Raw genomic sequence first — 18,279 nt, 5'->3', positions numbered from 1 at the left:
CATTGTGACTAAGGAAGTTTCCCCCAAAAGCCCTTTAACCAAGGGGCTATAAGATGTTCTCCCCCCACCAGATCCCCCCCCCAAGGGTCCTCCTGTCCTAGGTTGGCCTGAGACTCCTAATGGCTCTTTCAATCCATTGCTGTTCCTTTTAAGGGAGCTCATTGGTCAAAGTTGAAGATTTCCATCCAGCAAATGATCCCATTCCAAATTCATTATTCCACAAGGTAGTGTTTGCCCAGTTTTAGAGGTTTTCCTGATCCATTTCCTGATTGGCTGGGAAAGGAACAATCCAGGCAAGTCTTCCTCTGCCACATACCCATATTAGAAGTTAGAAAAAGAATTATAATGTCTACATTCTCCTTTAGCTGTGAGACGTTCTATCAATTGCAGCATCGGCTTTCGGGTTGTATCAAGGGTTTCTCCCAGTTTCTTCCATGCCAACTTTACTCATTCTGTCCCATAAACGTTTCATTCTTCCCATTTTTTAAAAAGCATTTTCCCCTTTAACAAGTAGCTGGCTGAATAATAATTGGTGGTGAATGAGTCCCATGCATGTTTTTTTCTCCCCAGGATTTTTCATTATCTTTTCCTTTAGCAGGATACCTGGATCAGTAATTTATTGGGGATCCGTCCCAAGAATATTTGCTTCTCCCTAGATTTTAAAAACTCCCCCATTTTAACGAGCTGATTGGGCCAATAATAATCGATCGGGGGTCCATCCCGTGACTCTTCGCCTCTCTCCAATTTGTTCTTTTCAAAATACTTTCCTTTTCCTTTAAGAAGCCAGCGAAGCTGACCGGAACAGCAACTACAATTTATTTGGGTTTCCCGTCTGGGCAGAGCCCAAAGGCGGTCAGCTGATTTGGAGGAGAGGAAGCGAAACTTAACTTTCTCTTTTCTTCTGGAAGCGGCGATGGCTGCCGAAGCGCCCTTGCAGGGTTTGCTGGAAGAAGCCACCTGCTCCATTTGCCTGGAGTTTTTCCAGGACCCCGTGCTCATCCCGGAGTGCGGGCACAACTTCTGCCGGGGCTGCCTGACCCGCAGTTGGGGGACATCGGAATCAAAGGCTTCCTGCCCCCAGTGCAGACGGATCTTCGCGCCCCGCAACCTCCTCCCCAACAGACAGTTAGGGCGGATGGTGGAAGAGGCCAGGCGATGCGGAGGTCCCAGGGACGAGGAAGGCGGGAGCTTCTGCCCGAAGCACCGGGAGCCCCTGAAGCTCTTCTGTAGGGACCACGAGACCCTCATCTGCGTGGTCTGCGACCGATCCAAAGAGCACAAGGGCCACTCGGTGATCCCTGCGGAGGAGGCTTTCCTGGAATACCAGGTAGGGATCAGCCAGGAGGAATCGCTTTGGAGGGGCATCCAGATCCTTAGATCACTTTACTTGCTTCCTTTGTTGTAGGGAAACTGGCTTTAGCCTGACACAGATGCCAATCGGAACCAGAAATGAGAGGTGATTCAAGGAACTTTCATTGAAGTATTTCAAAAGGGTCTCAGCAGTTAAAGGAACCAAGACCCCTGAACGATGTAAAATTTTATGTAGATATGATTAAGGGAGTTAACACTCTAAAAATCATTCATTGGTTCCTTTAAGACATGTTACTTTTTATTGGCTTCTTATACTTTACCTTTATTCCTCATAATTGCATTTAGTTTTCTTATCAAAAGGTGTGTTTTATTATTATAATAAGCTAGAAGTTACCAAAGTTTATGTCTACGTGCCTTAGCTAGCATCCTTCTAATGGAGTCCTTTTTACTTGTACTTTTCTAGTTGCCAGGCAACAGTGTCCCCCATTCCTTACTGGTCTTATTACACACATGTGCAACTTTCTGCCTGGACCATTCCTTTAATAATCTTCCCTAATTCCAACCTGAGACCTTCAGCTCCTGCTTTATCCTCTGTGGCTGCAATTTTTTGAAGACAGAGTCCTCGATTTACAACCATTAGTTTAGTGTGACTGTTCAAAGTTACAACACCATTGAAAAAAGTGACTTATGACCGTTTTCACAGTTATGACCATTGTAGCATCCCTGTGGTCACTGATTAAAATTGGGATGCTGGGCAACCGGCATGTATTTATGATGGTTGCAGTCTTGCTTAGCAACGGAAATTGCCTGTAGGGAGAAATAGGCTCCCTTTGCCAGCTCCCTTTCCACATTTACTCTAGAGCGAAATTGTCATGGAGTCCTACAAAATCTTGAGTGCAGACCCCGAAAAACTCTCCTGCTGCATCAGGCCAACGCCATCTCAGCCCAAACTTTCATTTCTCAGTGATGCTTCTGAGATGACTGCAACCAGGAGACTCAGGCAGCTCTTTTTAGTGCCCTTGCAGGGAGTCCTCGAATTAGAACCTTTCATTTAGTGACTGTTCAAAGTTACAATGACAATGGAAAAAGTGACATAATTTTTTTCATCCTTATGATCATTGCATCATTCCATGGTCACATGATCAAAATTTGGACATTTGCCAACTGCCATATATTTATGACAATTGAATATACTTTATTTTCTAACTGGGTCTTCCTTATGATGTAATTCTTTACGGAAAAGAAACTCAAAACTTGTATTTTCTCTTCAGATTAAGGTTGAGGATTTCCTGAAGGCTCAGAAGGAGCAGAAAGAAAAAATAGCTACATACAAAAGCCACACAGAGCAAAGAGTGCAGGAGAGGCTTGTAAGTATTGATCCAATGGGGAGGAGCTTCTGAGCTAATAGGAAGGAGAATCCCATCCGCCATCTTTGATAATAGGCAGCCTGTTTGTAAGTACAAGTTCCGACTTAAAGGAAAATCAAAGTTAAAGATGGTTTTAGGGCAGAGAACTTGTTCTTAACCTGGGGTCTGAGATGTCACCATTGCTTCAATTAGTCACAGTTGGGATAAGTGCACCTATCCCTTGAGCTATGTTTTATACAATGGGTTTGTTTTGTTTAATAAATAAATGCAAACCGTATTTCATCCTATTGAAAAAATTGTGAAATCATATATTTTTCTGTCTCTTTTTTGGAATCCCTGATTGCCAAGAAAATTTTCATGAGAGATCATTTAAACTGGAGCCTTTTTTTTTCTTTTTAGAAACCTTTCCCCCTTGCGGTTTTTTTAAATATCAAAAGGGGTTTTTTCTCTTTAGGAAATTCTCCCACCTCACTTAATAAAATTAAAATAATTAAGTAAAATAATTAAAATAAAATAAAATGATGCCTTTTGCTTTTTCTCTTTCTTGTTTTAGGACATCATCAAAAACCTAAAAAAACATGTAGTGGCTGAATTCAGCTGGCTAAAATTCTGGTTAGAAGCACAGGAGACGTTTCTGTTGACTAAAATGGAAGAAACAGAGAAGGACATTATGGCAAGAAAAGAGAAGGGTTTGGCCAAACACATGGAGGAACTGGGCTCTCTTGAAGATCTCATCCAGGAGATAGAAGAGAAACTTCAGCAGCCAGCCAGCCAACTCTTACAGGTCAGGCAGGAAGTTGAGATCATAGAATCCTAGGGCTGGAAGGGACCTTGGAGGTCTTCTAGTCCAATCCTCTGCCCAAAGCAGAAGTCAATGGGTCCTTATACCATCCTAAAGATATCTATTATTGGAAGCCTCCAGTGATGGAGCACCCAGAACTCAGGGAGGGAAGCTGTTCCATTGATCAATAATTCTCACTGTCAGGAAATTCTTCCTTATTTAAGGTTGGATCTCTGTGTGATGAGCTTCCACCCCTTGCTTCTTGTCCTGCTCTCAGGTGGTAAGGAGAATAAATAGATGCCTTTTCCCTATGAGAGCCCTTCAAGTATTGGAAGATGGCTGTCGTGTCTCCCCTAAGCCTTCTCTTTGTTAGGCTGAGCATACCGTGTTCCCTTAGCCATTCATTGTACAGTTTGGCCTCCAGAGCCAATATCATCTTTAGTGCTTCTCTCTGTCTCAATATCTTTTTTGTATCATGGTGTACCATTGATGAAATGGAATAGCCTGCTTTAGCCCCTCCACAGAATACTCTTTTTGACTCTTTCCTTATTTTTCCCATAAATTTAATTGAAATTATAATGGTGAAAAGTACAAATGAAAATAAAGAAAATGGAGAAGGATAAGAACGGAAAAGAAGTGTAGGATAAAGGGGAAAAAAACATTCTTTCAACATTTTTCTGCACAGTAAAATACAAAATAAAATTACAGCCTCAATTTGTTATTTTTGAATATTTAGTAATTATTAGCCATGTCTATAAAAACAAATTAGTCTAATAAGAAAAATCAAGCATCAAGAAAAATCAAAAATCAAGCATCAATATCTCCAGCACAAAGTTTAGAAGCAGCTTCCAAGTAGAAACAAAGGGTCATATCTAATTAAAGCAGTCAATTTTTTCTTTTTTTCTAGCTCCATCACTTTTTCCATCCATTTTTCTCTTGTGGAGATTGATATATTTTTCCATGTCTGCACTCGACCAAGTTCAAAATCTTTTTTCAACTCCTCATTTAGTAAACTTTTTGACTCTTTCTATGGAAAGGAGACTGGAATGTATGAAGACTATAGGTAGTCCTTGACTTATGATGACAATTGGGCCTGAAATTTCTCTTGCTAAGTGAAACAGTTGTTAATTGAATTTTGCCCATTTTATGACCTTTTGCCCATTTTACAAACTTGCCACTGTTGTTAAATGAATCTCTGCAGTGGTTAAGTTAGTAACATGATTGTTAAATGAACCAGTTTCCTCATTGACTTTGCTTGTCAGAAGGTCACTAATAGTGATCACATGACCCCAGGACGCTGCAACCCTCATAAATATGAATCAGTTGCCAAGTGGCTAAATTTTGATCATGTGACCATGGGGATCCTGCAAGAGTCTTAAATATGAAAAATTATCATAGAGCAATTTTCAGTACCGTAGTAACTTCAAATGGTCACTAAATGAACTATTGAAACTCAAGGACGACCTGTAATGGCTAATAGTTGGTATATATAATTAAGAAAAATCAGGCCATGCAAAAAGGAAGAATTCAAAGTACTCTATATGTCTCTATATTCTTCACAATTTGAGGCTCCCCTCCCCTATTAGGGGATGTGGTGTTATGTGTTCTTTGTAGGGTCTCTCCCTCCCCTTAATCTCCAGGGCAAGGAGAAACCTAACACTGATGACCTTCTACAAAGTATTATAACCACTTTGATTTTCCAAAGTGCCTTGATTCTGGAAGCGTAAATGCAGGGATATTTTTATCCTATTGATGCACTATTTTGTTTTTCCAATATTGTAATTGTGCTGGATTCAACTGGGGTATAATTTTTCTTAGACAAGGAAGTAAAAATATACCTCTCTAAAACAGCTGAGCAGTTGGTGAAAAAGAACAATGGGTTTTTTTATTAAAAAAATATACTTTATATTTTTAAATATACATATACTTTATATGTCGGTCAGTGTCTGGTTGTCCAGATGTTTCACTCATGTATTTTGTGAATGTAAGAATTTAATTTTATGCAAAGGAAATGGCTCCTTTCAGTGCTTCGTCTCTATTTTTTAGGACATTGGAAGCACCTTGAAGAAGTAAGTATATCCACCTTTTCTTTACAGTCTCAGAGATCAGCAGCTCCTCCAGCAGTTTTCCTAATTTGGAAAGTTCTGTTTGTATTTAGCAGTATTTTAATGTAATGATAGCATATTGTATTTCAGGGCTTTTTAGATATTTTCTCAGACAACCTCAATACAATATAATTAGCAATATTTGATATGGTCCATTATTACAGTTGGTTTCACAGTCAGCCAGTTGTTTAGATTGAATTTAGCCTTTTTATCCAAAGATGTTTGATGGTTTTAAAAGTATCACTGTAGGATGTAAGCTGTTCTAAGTAATGCAACTATCATAAATACATGCTGGTTGCCAATCACCCGAATTGTGATTACAGAGATACTGTGACAGATGTTAAGTGGGAAAATGGTTGTAAGTCAGTTTTTTGAGAGCTGCTGTAACTGTAACTGCTGTAACAAATAGTCATAAATTTAAGGATAGTTGTAACTGCATTCATCTCTATTCAGTTTCATTGCATTACCTTTAATCCGTCAAGATCAGTTTGAATGTTATATCCATCTTCGAACTTAGGGGTGGAATAAACTACGGCCCGTGAGCTGGATATGGCTCGCCGAAGCCATTAATCTGGCCCGCACGGGACCACAAGGCTTTCCCGCCCATATCGCCTCACCTACCCGCCGGCCCTTATGTGCCTTCTGGAGGCTGGAGCAGGCAAAAATGAGATGGGTGGAGGCCTTTTTTAGACAGCATAGAGGTACTGTAGGCTGGGGAGGCCAAAAACGGGAGGCAGGGCGGCCTCAGGAGGCCAATTATGGGCCCATTTTTTGACTCCCCGGCAGACAGAGATAGAGGGAGGGAGGGGGAGAGAGAGAAAATCCCTCATACACACCTCAAGACAGCCACATCCCTTCACTAACCTGATTTCCACCCTCTGGAGCAAAACAAACTAAAGTTTAATTTGTGTGTATTGTTTGGACTGCTAAACTGGCCACGCCCACCCAGTCACATGACCACCTAGCCACCCCCACCCAGCTGGTCCAGCCCCCCAACAGTCTAAGGGACTGTGAATTGGCCACATGTTTAAAAAGTTTGAGGACCCCTGTTCTAACTCATTATCTGCCTCACCCATATTAGTCATAAGTCATTTGGAAGATACAATTTATTTTTTTGGCCAAGAGATTCACAAGAATTTTCAAGAGTAGGGAGCCCCAAACTGAAACTGGGTTGTCATGGTGCCCATATTTGAATAGCTAGCCAGAGAAATGACTGAAGCCTGGGAAACAGGGTCCCTTGTCAGTCAACAAGAGTGCTGATTTACCACCAGCTTACCAGGTATCTAAGGGACGTGGTGGCTCAGAGGCTAATACAGCTGAGCTGTCGATAGATAACAGCATTCCGTGCGCCTCTGGCGTTGAGTCATGTCGGCCACATGATCACGGAGACATCTTCGGACAGCGCTGGCTCTTCGGCTTTGAAACGGAGATGAGCCGGGAACGACTAGGATGTATGTGTGAGGGGAACCTTTACCTTTACCTTACCAGGTATTTAGGAGCTGAGAATGGGCAACACAAGAAAATGACAATGAGCTGGCCATTAACACCCCACTTATCAACTAAAAGCTAAACACAACCAGGCACCACAAAGCTTCTTACATTGACAGGATGATAGATGATGTTCTTTTGTCTTGCCAGGTACCAGGCTAAGGAAACATATGAGAATCCGGTGGATTTACTTGAAGACCCGAAGTGGACAATGTGGGATTGCATTGATGTCACCTTCTTTCTGAAAAGTGCCATGGAAAAAATAATAGGTAAAAAAGAGCCACAAAGATTTTACACTGGGTGACATTCTGATCCCAGAGCATCCAAGGGAGATTCTGGGTTGCTATCAAGGGGATCAAAATGGGATCAATTTCAGGATCAGCAGAAGAGATACCCTCATTTCTCTGTAGAAAGGCCTTGTGTCTTGGCACCAGGAGGGGAAGAGGAATTTTCTGGTTTCTCCCATTAAAGATGTGCTACCTAAAAACGGGAACCATTAACTACTCATAGTTGACCATTTACAGGTAGTCCTCAACTTACAACAGTTCACTAAGTGCCCGTTCACAGTTAGAATGGCACTGAAAAAAGTGATTTATGACTGTTTTTCATACTTATGACCATTGTATCATCCCCACAATCATGTGATTTTCTTTTTTCTTTTTTTTTATAAAAAGTTTTTTATTTTTTAAAACCATACAAACATAAAAGCATCTTCCATTCAAATTTCAAATACAATGTGCCGGTGTGTGTATTACATTTTTGTGCAAACAACAGTTACCTATCATTAATTTGTTTAAGCATCCAGTTGTAATCAAATATTTTGGTTAATCAAGCTCTAATGTTCCTTCTGGAACAATATTTTATCTTATTACTGTCAAGGTTCCAGAAAAACCTCTTCTGCATAAAAAAAACTCTGAAGCCATTGTCCTTCAAAGTTCTTTACTAGCATAAGGAAACTGGCACATGATGAGTGAAATTCCAAAACTGAAACTTCCGGATTCTTTTCCCAGTTATACAAACCCCAAGAGTCCCACCCCGCTAACCCCTTTGCCGGTTACATGGTCGAACGTTTCTTCCACTTTATTCGAAACCTCTTCTTGCCACTCCTTCGGCAGATGCGAACACAATCTGACCTTGACCGCTTGAAAAATGTTACCATACCCATCAACCCCCTTTCTTCCCCCCACGGGAGAAATGTGGCAGCGTCTGGAAACCCACGGCTTAGTATGGTTTCCAGGCCTGACAGGTGTCCCCCCTTGCAAAAGAAGCTATATCCTAGGAAAGAAAACAAAGAATTAATAAAGAAGAGTGTTGGTGGTCCGCACTTCCCTTCTACCCCCGTCTCCCCCCTCCAAGAGTTTTCTTAGGTTTATTATTATTTATTTATTTATTTTATTAGATTTCTAGACCGCCCTTCTCCCGAAGGACTCAGGGGGGTGTACAGCCAAGATAAAAATAAACAATGTACAATTAAAAACTAAATTAAAGAACTTATTATACAATTTGGCCGAAAAATTAAAATATTTAAAATCTAAAAACCCCAATTTAAAACTTAAATAAAATTTAAATTCAAAATCTAAACAGTCTAAGAAAGCCCCGCGCGAACAAACAAATATGTTTTCAATTTGCGGCGAAAGGTCCGAAGGTCAGATATTTGGCGTAAACCAGGGGGAAGCTCATTCCAAAGAGTAGGAGCCCCCACAGAGAAGGATCTTCCCCTGGGGGCCGCCAGCCGACATTGTTTGGCGGACGGCACCCTGAGAAGTCCCTCTCTCTGCCAGCGTACAGATCGGTGGGAGGCATGAGGTAACAGCAGGCGGTCCCGTAAGTACCCAGGCCCCAAGCCATGGAGCGCTTTAAAGGTGGTAACCAAAACCTTGAAATGCACCCGAAAGGCAACAGGTAGCCAGTGTGTTGTGTCTTGCCCGCCCTCAGAGCAGCCGGGGCCTTCTTACCTGCTCCCGAACACTGAAGAATGTATGCCTCCCAGCCCAAGTCCTGGCTCCATGCCCACACAAACTGCAGAAGAAGGAGCATCTCCCGGCCCCAGCCCTGACTCCATGCCCAGGCAAACGGAGCAGCTAGACCCCTCCCCCTCCTCCACAGCATGTGAGCCTGAGGAGGGTTTATTCCCAACAGCTGCTGATTGGTGTGACCCTCGCATCAGAAGGCTGGATAGGCGGAGGCAACAGAAGGAAGGGAGGGGCAGGCCTTAATGAGTGCTGAGTCATGGAGCCACACCCCATGGCCTATATAAAGGATCTGCTTTCTGGCAGTCTCTGAGTCAGGCAAAAGTCGAACTTATCTTGCCGAAGTCACTTACTGGTCTCCTGCCTGCTCTGAGGACTTTGCTAGGACTTTGGGCAGAGCTGCAGAGGCAAGCCTGATTCGGATTTCCCTGACCCGGCCGTCAGCGGAGGAGTGGGACACGACACAGTGCAGTCTGCGCAGGAGAGGTGTTACATGGGAGTTACGTGGAACTCCCTCTTATCACCCGCGCAGCTGCATTCTGGACCAACTGAAGCCTCCGAGTGCATCTCAAGGGGAGCCCCATGTAGAGAGCATTGCAATAATCCAGGCGAGAGGTAACGAGAGCATGAGTGACTGTGCATAAGGCATCCCGATCAAGGAAGGGGCGCAAATGGCGAACCAGGTGAACCTGGTGAAAGGCTCTCCTGGAGACGGCCGTCAAATGATCTTCAAACGACAGCCGTGCATCCAGGAGAACACCCAAGTTGCGCACTCCTTCCCTTGGGGCCAATAACTCACCCCCAACAGTCAGCTGCGGCTGCAGCTGACTCTATCGGGGTGCCGGCATCCACAGCCACTCCGTCTTGGAGGGATTGAGCCTGAGCCTGTTTCTCCCCATCCAGACCCGTACGGCCTCCAAACACCGGGACAGCACTTCGACAGCTTCGTTGGGGTGGCCCGGGGTGGAAAAGTACAGCTGAGTGTCATCAGCGTACAACTGATATCTCACCCCGAAACCACTGATGATCTCGCCCAACGGCTTCATATAGATGTTGAACAGGAGGGGCAAGAGAATCGACCCCTGTGGCACCCCACAAGTAAGGTGCCTCGCAGTCGACCTCTGCCTTCCTGTCAACACCGTCTGCGACAGGTCAGAGAGATAGGAGGAGAACCACCGATAAACGGTGCCTCCCACTCCCAACCCCCTTGACACTTGTCAGGGAAAGTGTCGTGAAATTGTTTAATCAAATTGTCAGCATTTTCCAATTTTTGACCCAAGTAGATTCTGATAATGGATATCCTTTCCAGTGGACTAAATATTGTAATTGACCTCTGTATAGTCTAGAGTCAAGGATTTTCTTGATCTCATAGTGGGTTTCACCTTGGATTATCAAGGGTGTTGTGGGGGTGGGAGGTAGAGGTCTCAGTCCAGATTGTCTAGCAGGTTTTAATAAACTGCTATGGAATACCGGGTGTATTTTTCCCAATATTCGAGGGAGTTTAAATTGGACGCTAACGGGATTAATAATCTTTACAATGAGGAAAGGGCCCAAAAATTTTGGACCAAATTTTTTGCTTGGTATTCTCAACCTCAGATACTTAGTAGATAAAAAGACTTTATCCCCAATGCAAAAAGGGGGTTGAAGGGAACGGTGTTTGTCAGCTTGGGCTTTATATTTTTGAGCTGTTACAGCTAAGGCCTTTTTTGTATTTTCCCACCCTTTTATCAACGAATTCATCCAGTCCGTTAGGGAAATGGAAGTGGGGGGTTGCACAGGGGTTCAGGCATTGGAACTAAGTCCATGCCGGTGGTTATCTGAAAAGGAGTTAACCCCGTGCTGCTGTGTACAGCATTATTATATGCGACCTCTGCAATTACTACGGACAATTACCCTATTTTATCCATCATTTTGAGACAATTATATTTTTTTTAGTAATTCTATGTATTATTTTTATGTCAATCCACATATTATTAAAATATACTTAATAATATCATCTTTCATAAAATATTATCCATCATCTTTCATTTAACAAACATATATTTCTAATAATACCCTCATTTATGTTAAATTAAGATCTTTCATTATTTGCTTATTCAATTTATAATCCTTCATTTTTTAATTATTCAATGTTTCAATATGTTATTTTTATATCAATCATCATCTACACATCATATGTTTTGATCATATTTATTATATTTAACAAACTTACTCACATTCATACTGAATTATAATTTAGTAATGCCATTCTTCAAGTTTTAATTTCTCCTCTCATTATTGCTTCTCCTTATTACATAAAAATGTGTATTTTATTAATCCCCTTTTCTCTAAATCCCATCCCTCTAATTTTTTGTTTTGTTTTGTTTTGTTATGCCACTACTATGTTAAACATATTCTCTTTTCTACCCATCATCTTTTACCCGCCTTAAAGCTTTGATTATTCTTTTCTTAGCTTGTCTACCATATTCCTCTCTTGGATTTTTTTTTCTATTTATTTCCACATCTTGCCTACTCATTTTAAACTTTCCTCCCTTCTATATGCTTTTCCATTGTCTAGTTTTTGAAATATCTACTCATGCCCCTATTTTTCTCTCATAAAAATCTTCCTGTTTCCCCGGTTTCTTTTTTAATTTCCTTAGAGTACTCTTCCCTTGGCTTATATCATCAATCCCTGTTGTTTTTATTATTCTCTCTCTTTTTTTGTTCCATTTGTTTTATCTGTCCCCTTTTTCCATCTCCTCTTTCAGTTGGCTCCTTCTCTTCCTGGGTGTCTTGAACACTCACTGTCTCTTGTGTTACATTTCCCAGCATTTCATCTATACTCTCAATTTTTCCATAATTTTCTGGTAGTGTCTCACCAGTGTCTTCTTTGTACTTTGAATTCCCAACGCCACCTCTTCCCAACTTCCACTCTATTCTTCTTGATGAAGTATCTTGTTGAGTTTTATTGAATCCCCTTTTTATCCAATAATCCAAAAACCATACATTCAGACTTACAAACACTTCTCAAAATGCTAAGTATTCTTATTTCTTTATATTCCGAGCTTAATCTGCCTGTTTTTTAGATTCGAGAAGCTCAGTATCTTAGCCACAGAGCCACTGCATCCCTTACTCTTTAATTAAGTTTCAGTATTAAACCGGTTTTCCAATTTTCCACAGTGTAAAGATAGTGTTAATTTTTGAGTGAATAATTCCAACGTTTCAAGATGCCTTTCCAATAAAACGCCTGTTCATTTTAAAAGTCCAATTTTCTGTATTTTTAGCATTTTTTCTGTCCTTTCCCCCCCGTTTGATTCTGTTGCGTTCAATTTTAATATTTTTTCAAAGTGCCCTTTTCCAAATTCTTTTTGGGATTTGAGAATTCAAATAAATAAAGTTCTTCTCATCCAGTTCCAGACACTGTCCACTAACTTCACTCCTGCACTGTGATTAGACGGTCATCCTCTCTCCCAGCTTTGTGGCAGCCATCTTAGACTGCCTCTTTGTCCTGATGTGACAGAGGGGAAAAAGCTCTGGGGCTCAACAGGAGATTGCAATCTCTCCTGTGACCTCACAGAATGCCCCTCCTTAGCTTCCTTGTTCCTCCAGGGTGGCTTAGTTTCATTTTGGAGCCCACAAACAGGAGAAGACCAGCACAGAACAGAGGTGGCTGTTCTCTGTAAACTGGAGTTGCTGGGAGGCTCCACCCCTCTCTCCTTTGTATCCCAAATCTATGTGCAGGGATCACTGGGGAAGCAGAATAAATTTCCACTAAGTATAATGGACTTACGACCTCAGTTGAGTTAAAAATTTCTGTTGCTAAGCAAGGCAGTTGTTAAATTGTTATTATTGTTTTATTATTTATTATAATTATTATTATAATTTATTATTGTTATTATTATTATTATTATCATCATCATCATCATCATCATCATCATCATCATCATCATTATTATTATTATTATTATTATTATTATTATTATTATTATTATTATTAAATGATCTGTGCCCTATTTTACGAACTTTTTTGCCAGAGTTATTCAGAAAATCATGGCAGTTAAGTGAATCACTGTTGATAAATGAATCTGGCTTCCCCCATTGACTTTGCTTGTCAGAAGCTCCCCAGGAAGGTTGAAGATGACAATCCCAGAACCATGGGATGCTGCAACCCTCGTAAATACAAGCTGGTTCCCAGAGGCCTAAATTTTGATCATGTGACTGGGGAGGCTGCAACAGTCGTAAGTGTGAGAACCGGTCATAAATCACTTTTGTCAGTGCCGCTATAACTTCACTAAAGAAATAGTTGTAAATCAAGAATCACCTGTATATGGAATATATAGCAGAATATATTTGTATCTAATGGATTATATACAGCTACCAATGACATTTTAGTTTGTAGCTTTCCATATTCCTTATTTCCTGATTTGAGTCCAAGGAAAGCAAACCAGGGTATCTGAGGGAGGCCCTTCTGTTGCTCCAGTTCCAGTGATGAGATACTGAATCCCTCCCTTTTCTTCCCCAGATACTCTGGAAAGTGGACTTCAACTACAGGAAGGTAAATATGAGTTATAAAAATCTAAGTCGTTTGCAATTTTAAGCTCTGATGCCAGGAGCTTTAAGAGAAACATGATAGAGTAAGAAAAAAGAAAAATATAGGATTAGATACTATATAAGACTATGATGATCCAGTAAACTTTAATGATTTTATGATTTATGGATTATTACTTGCTATTTATATGTACAATATGAGCTTATTCAGCAGAGACAAATTCCTTGTGTTTCTGAAAATACTTGGCCAAATAAAGCTGTTGTTCTGTTCTATACATAATCTAGAAAAATAAAGCCGATCTTGGTGTAGAATGAAATATCTGGACAAATGGGAAAATATGGCCTGGGACTGAAAGGAATATTGAATTCCTACCAAGCTAAAAACATCCTGTTGATTTCACTGCCTGACTATAAGTTGGTGAGAGACCAGGTCTTTGGGATCAGAGAAATTGGGTCCTTTGGGTCAAAGCACATAGCAACCTTGGAGCATCAGGGTTGCCTCCACCATGTGGGCCATCAGACTGATGAAAGCAGAGGTTTCCTGTGCAAGATCCTCCCCTTTTGTACATGACTGTGATACCCTGACACTCACAAAGAAAAGGGCGGATTTTCCTCACATCCCATCGTGTGTCCCAAGTTACCTCTGGGGGATCCTTCTGACTCTGCCAGTTCAGAATTGAAACATGGCAGCCTCTTTCTCTGCCTGATCTTCTCGATTAATGCTCCAGGTAGAGTCCCTGTTCAACCTTGGCCCTCCCAGCAACTCACTGAAGGCAAAGCCAACCACACTTCACTCCCAGCCCCATTAATCTCACCTGCAAGGTGGAAGCTAAAGAGAATTGTGCAGGGAGGCTAGAAGAGGTGGAGCACTATGAAGGGTTTGAAGGACTTGGCCAGAGGTCTTCATCCTTGGCCATTGTGAGACTTGTGGACTTCAGTTCTCAGAATTCTCCATCCAGCATGGTGGAGCTGGAGGGCAATCAGCCAAGTAGCAGCCACATGGGAGACTAGAGATTAGGGGAATTGACCAGTGGAGCCAAGAGACGAAGAGCTGAGTGGAGGAGCCAAGAGCTGTACAGGTAATCAATGGATCCTGAAGGTGTGCAGCTTAGTGGCAGCTGAAGGGGAGGCAGATGGACTGGAAAATGGTGAAGGCAACCTAAGTGAATGGAAAGAGAAGGCCAGAGGGGTGCCAAACAGGCCGGAAGTGAACAGAGGATGGGAATAAGACAATGGGAGAGCCCAAGTGCTTGTAGAAAAGAGAGCAAAGAGGACCTGGACACAAGCAGCCCCATCAGGGGAATTCTGTTAGTTGAAGTCCACAAGTCTTTCAGTTGCCAAAGTTGGAGGAGTCTTGACTAGGCAATGGCTTAGGTGCTGTTTAAAAGAACAATGAGTCTTCCAGTCCTGGAGGGGGTGTTTGGAAGCTGAACTCCATTCACACAAGAGGGTTAAACTCTTGAGGGTGAAGACACAAACCAGGGCTGCAGCTGAATCTCTTTCTCCTTCCTTCCCCTTTACAGAGAATGTAACTCTGGATCCAAACACAGCCCATCCTCACCGCCTTGACGTCTCCAAAGATCGAAAAAGTGTCAAAGGAATTAAGCCAGTTAAACAAAAACATCCTGTCTCAGACGGCAAGAGATTTGAATATAATCCTTGTGTCCTTGGTTGTCAGAAGTTCTCAACAGGGAGACATTTCTGGGAAGTTATGGTAGGAGGTACAGGAGAATGGCATGTAGGGGTTGCCAACAAGCCAGTGAACTTAACAAATGCTGATGAGCAGATCAGGAGCTGGGGGTTTGCGGAATATGGAGTGGAATACACGGCCATTACTCCATCAATATGCTATAACCTGGTTGTGACTGAGAAGCCCACGAGGATCCGCATCTCTCTCAATTGCGAAGAGGGGCAACTGGCCTTTTTTGATGCCAGGACCACAGCTCTGCTCCATTCATTCTCAGATGCTTCCTTCATTGGAAAGACCTTTCTGCCCTATTTCTATTTGGATGAGGGCACCTGCATGACACTCTCCTAAAAGAGGGGACCTTTGGAAAAATCCCTATTTGCCAAGCGATGATCTCTGAAAGCCTTTAAAGCAGAGATTCCTTAGCTTTTTGCTACTTCAGCTTCCTTTATTTCCCTATGCCACCTTAATCAGTCAATCAGTCATTATGAAGGAATAACCTGATCATCATTTTTATTTCTCTGGATAAAAAAAAATAGATGTGCTAGGAGCTTTATTGGCTTTAGCATCATGTTTTCAGGTATATCAGTATTAAAGATACCTTACAGCTAAGCCTGTCAATCATGATTTTATACGTCTGTCACAGCTCTCCATCCCATTTATGGATCATGCTTGTTGGTTTCATATTAGTTGCAATCAATGATTGTGTAGGTGTCCATAATTCGGTATATTCTGTAATCTTTCCCTTCTTTTTTCTTTCCTTCCCCCTTTTTATCCTGTTTCGTTTTAACACATAATTGTCATAATCCAACAATACATACATACATACATACATACATACATACATACATACATACAAGCTTTGTAGCTTTTTCTATCTTTTTATACTTATAGGTTATCTACAAGAATCAGATTACTGATTGTAATTTTATACAGTAGGTTTGTCATGGATTGTTATTTCCTCTTTTGCAATTTTATGGCAATAAATGTGTTCAGTGTAACACATAGAAACAGAAGATGCCCAGAAGACAGTAGACAAAAATAAAACATACCATCTGTTATCAAGATAGAAAATGTGAGTCTATGTGCCCTAAATGTGTCACCTGGCTCAAGCCAAAAGTCAAAAAGAATTGTTAATAGAATTGTAAGAATGAAATACATTATTAAATAAATGCATTATTTGAACAGATGCCAAATAGCACACCTTCTCCCTCTTCCTTTGAGCCACTCTGGTTTTTATTGTGTAACTGTAAAAGAAGAAGCCAATCTAGAGTGGTGGTTAAGAAATCAAGCTAGAAGCCAGGAGTTCTAATCCTGCCTTAGGTACAAGACCAGTTGGGTGATCTTGGACCCGTCACTCTCACTCAGCCCTAGGAAGAAAAAGGCAAGCCACTCCTGAATCTTTACCAAGAAAAGTGGAGGGAGATTCGTCCAGGTAGCCACCAGGGGTCAACAATCTGAGGCATCCCAAAAGTGGCTTTGATATTGAGATGGGCGTCAGAACCAGTTTCATCTTGTGGTTAAGGCGCCAGGCTAGGAAGAGGAAGACTATGAGTTCAACTCCTCCTTAGCCATGAAAGCCAATTGGTAAGTTTGAGTCAGTCATTCTCTCTCAGTCCAACCCACCTCACAGGATCGTTGGGAAAATAAGAGGAGGAAGATGTGTTGGATATGTTTGCCACCTTGAGTTATTTGTAAAAATAATAAAGGTGAGATGAAAATAAATAAGAAGGGGAGTGAAACACTACTCTGATAATGGTGACTTTGAATGCTAACAGCAGCTCTCTGGAACATCTCAAAGCATCTAAATAACTGAAGATTGTCAAGTTGCTGTTGGCAAAGAGGAAATGAGTAATCCTAATGAATATATCTAATACAGGTGGTCCTCGATTTACAATTGGGCTCTAAATTTCTGCTACCAAGTGAGACAGCTGTTAAGTGAGTAAGTAGAACAGTGTGCGTAGAGGGGGGGGAATCAGCAGTGGCGCACGATCTTCAGAGATTTTTTTTTACTTTTAAAAGTTTTTTTTTAATTCAAAAAGTTTTACAAAAAAATTTTTTCCGCCTTTCCCCACAACCCACCTCCCTTCACTAATCCCCTCCCCCCTCTCCCCTGACTTCCCAGAACAAGCACAAGGTATAGTTAAAAATAAAACAAACATGCTAAGAAAATTTTTCCCCAAAACTATTATACCAATTTTCCCTCTCTAGCTCTGACTTCCTCCTAACATAACCAAAATCCTTCAAAAAAATAAAAATAAAAATAATTTTTAAAAAAATTAACAGTAATAAAATATATAAATCAATAGAATCCTAAAGTATTTAAAACCAGCTAAAGCATAAAAATCCAATCCAATTCAAAAAATATCTCCCTTATAGCTTCTATAACCATATAATTTCCCCCCCAGGTCTTTCTTACATAAGATCATTTGAGAATATTCTATTTAAAATTCAGTGCAACACATTATAAAATTTCAATACAGAAAATTACAATATCTATTCAACTTTAGTCCTTCCTCGTCAAAATCCAGTATAGATCCAAATATCTAGTCTTTTATGATAGATATAAAACATATAATCAACCCATTTCTTCCAGATCTTCCTCAGAAATTGTCTTTCCGGGACACTAATATTTTTGTCTGTTAATATTTCAAAAAAACCTTGTTTCAAGGATAATACTTTTGTCTCTTGCCATTTTTTTTGATGCATTAATCTCTGTCTTTCCTTCATTACTCCTTTTGAAAAGTCAGTCACAATATTTCCTAGTAGTTCCTTATGTCCAAGAATCCACAAATTACTGCCGTATATTCCATCAGTCCAAAAAGAGAACTCTTGGAAAACATTAACCATGTGAGTTTTTTCGATTCAGGAGACAGCCTCCTGTAGCACAAATTCAGGCATTTCATCCAAACTATTTTAAAAAAACTTCTTTACATCAACTTGTTTATTCACGATCATATCTTCATATTTATCCACTTTTGTTTGTATCTCCTCCATTCTATTTTCCAAGTGGTTGCACTGGTTAATTTCCGCCAAGCTCTCA

At 40.9% G+C, this 18,279-nt stretch overlaps 1 protein-coding gene across 1 annotated transcript; it reads left to right on the top strand.

Annotated features, from left to right (window-relative positions):
• Nucleotides 1-841: 841 nt before the first annotated feature.
• Nucleotides 842-16,437, top strand: LOC131192492 (zinc finger protein RFP-like). Its single transcript, XM_058171678.1, has 7 exons — nt 842-1,327; nt 2,583-2,678; nt 3,232-3,462; nt 5,506-5,528; nt 7,203-7,321; nt 13,524-13,556; nt 15,073-16,437. Exons 1-7 carry the CDS (start codon nt 914-916, stop codon nt 15,585-15,587), a joined length of 1,431 nt encoding a protein of 476 aa, XP_058027661.1. The 5' UTR covers nt 842-913; the 3' UTR covers nt 15,588-16,437.
• Nucleotides 16,438-18,279: the final 1,842 nt, after the last annotated feature.

The sequence above is a fragment of the Ahaetulla prasina genome, chromosome 2, assembly GCF_028640845.1.
Source record: "Ahaetulla prasina isolate Xishuangbanna chromosome 2, ASM2864084v1, whole genome shotgun sequence".
NCBI classification, from domain to species: Eukaryota; Metazoa; Chordata; class Lepidosauria; order Squamata; family Colubridae; genus Ahaetulla; species Ahaetulla prasina.
Note: the sequence above shows the minus strand (reverse complement) of the source record. Positions and strands in the feature narration are given on the sequence as shown.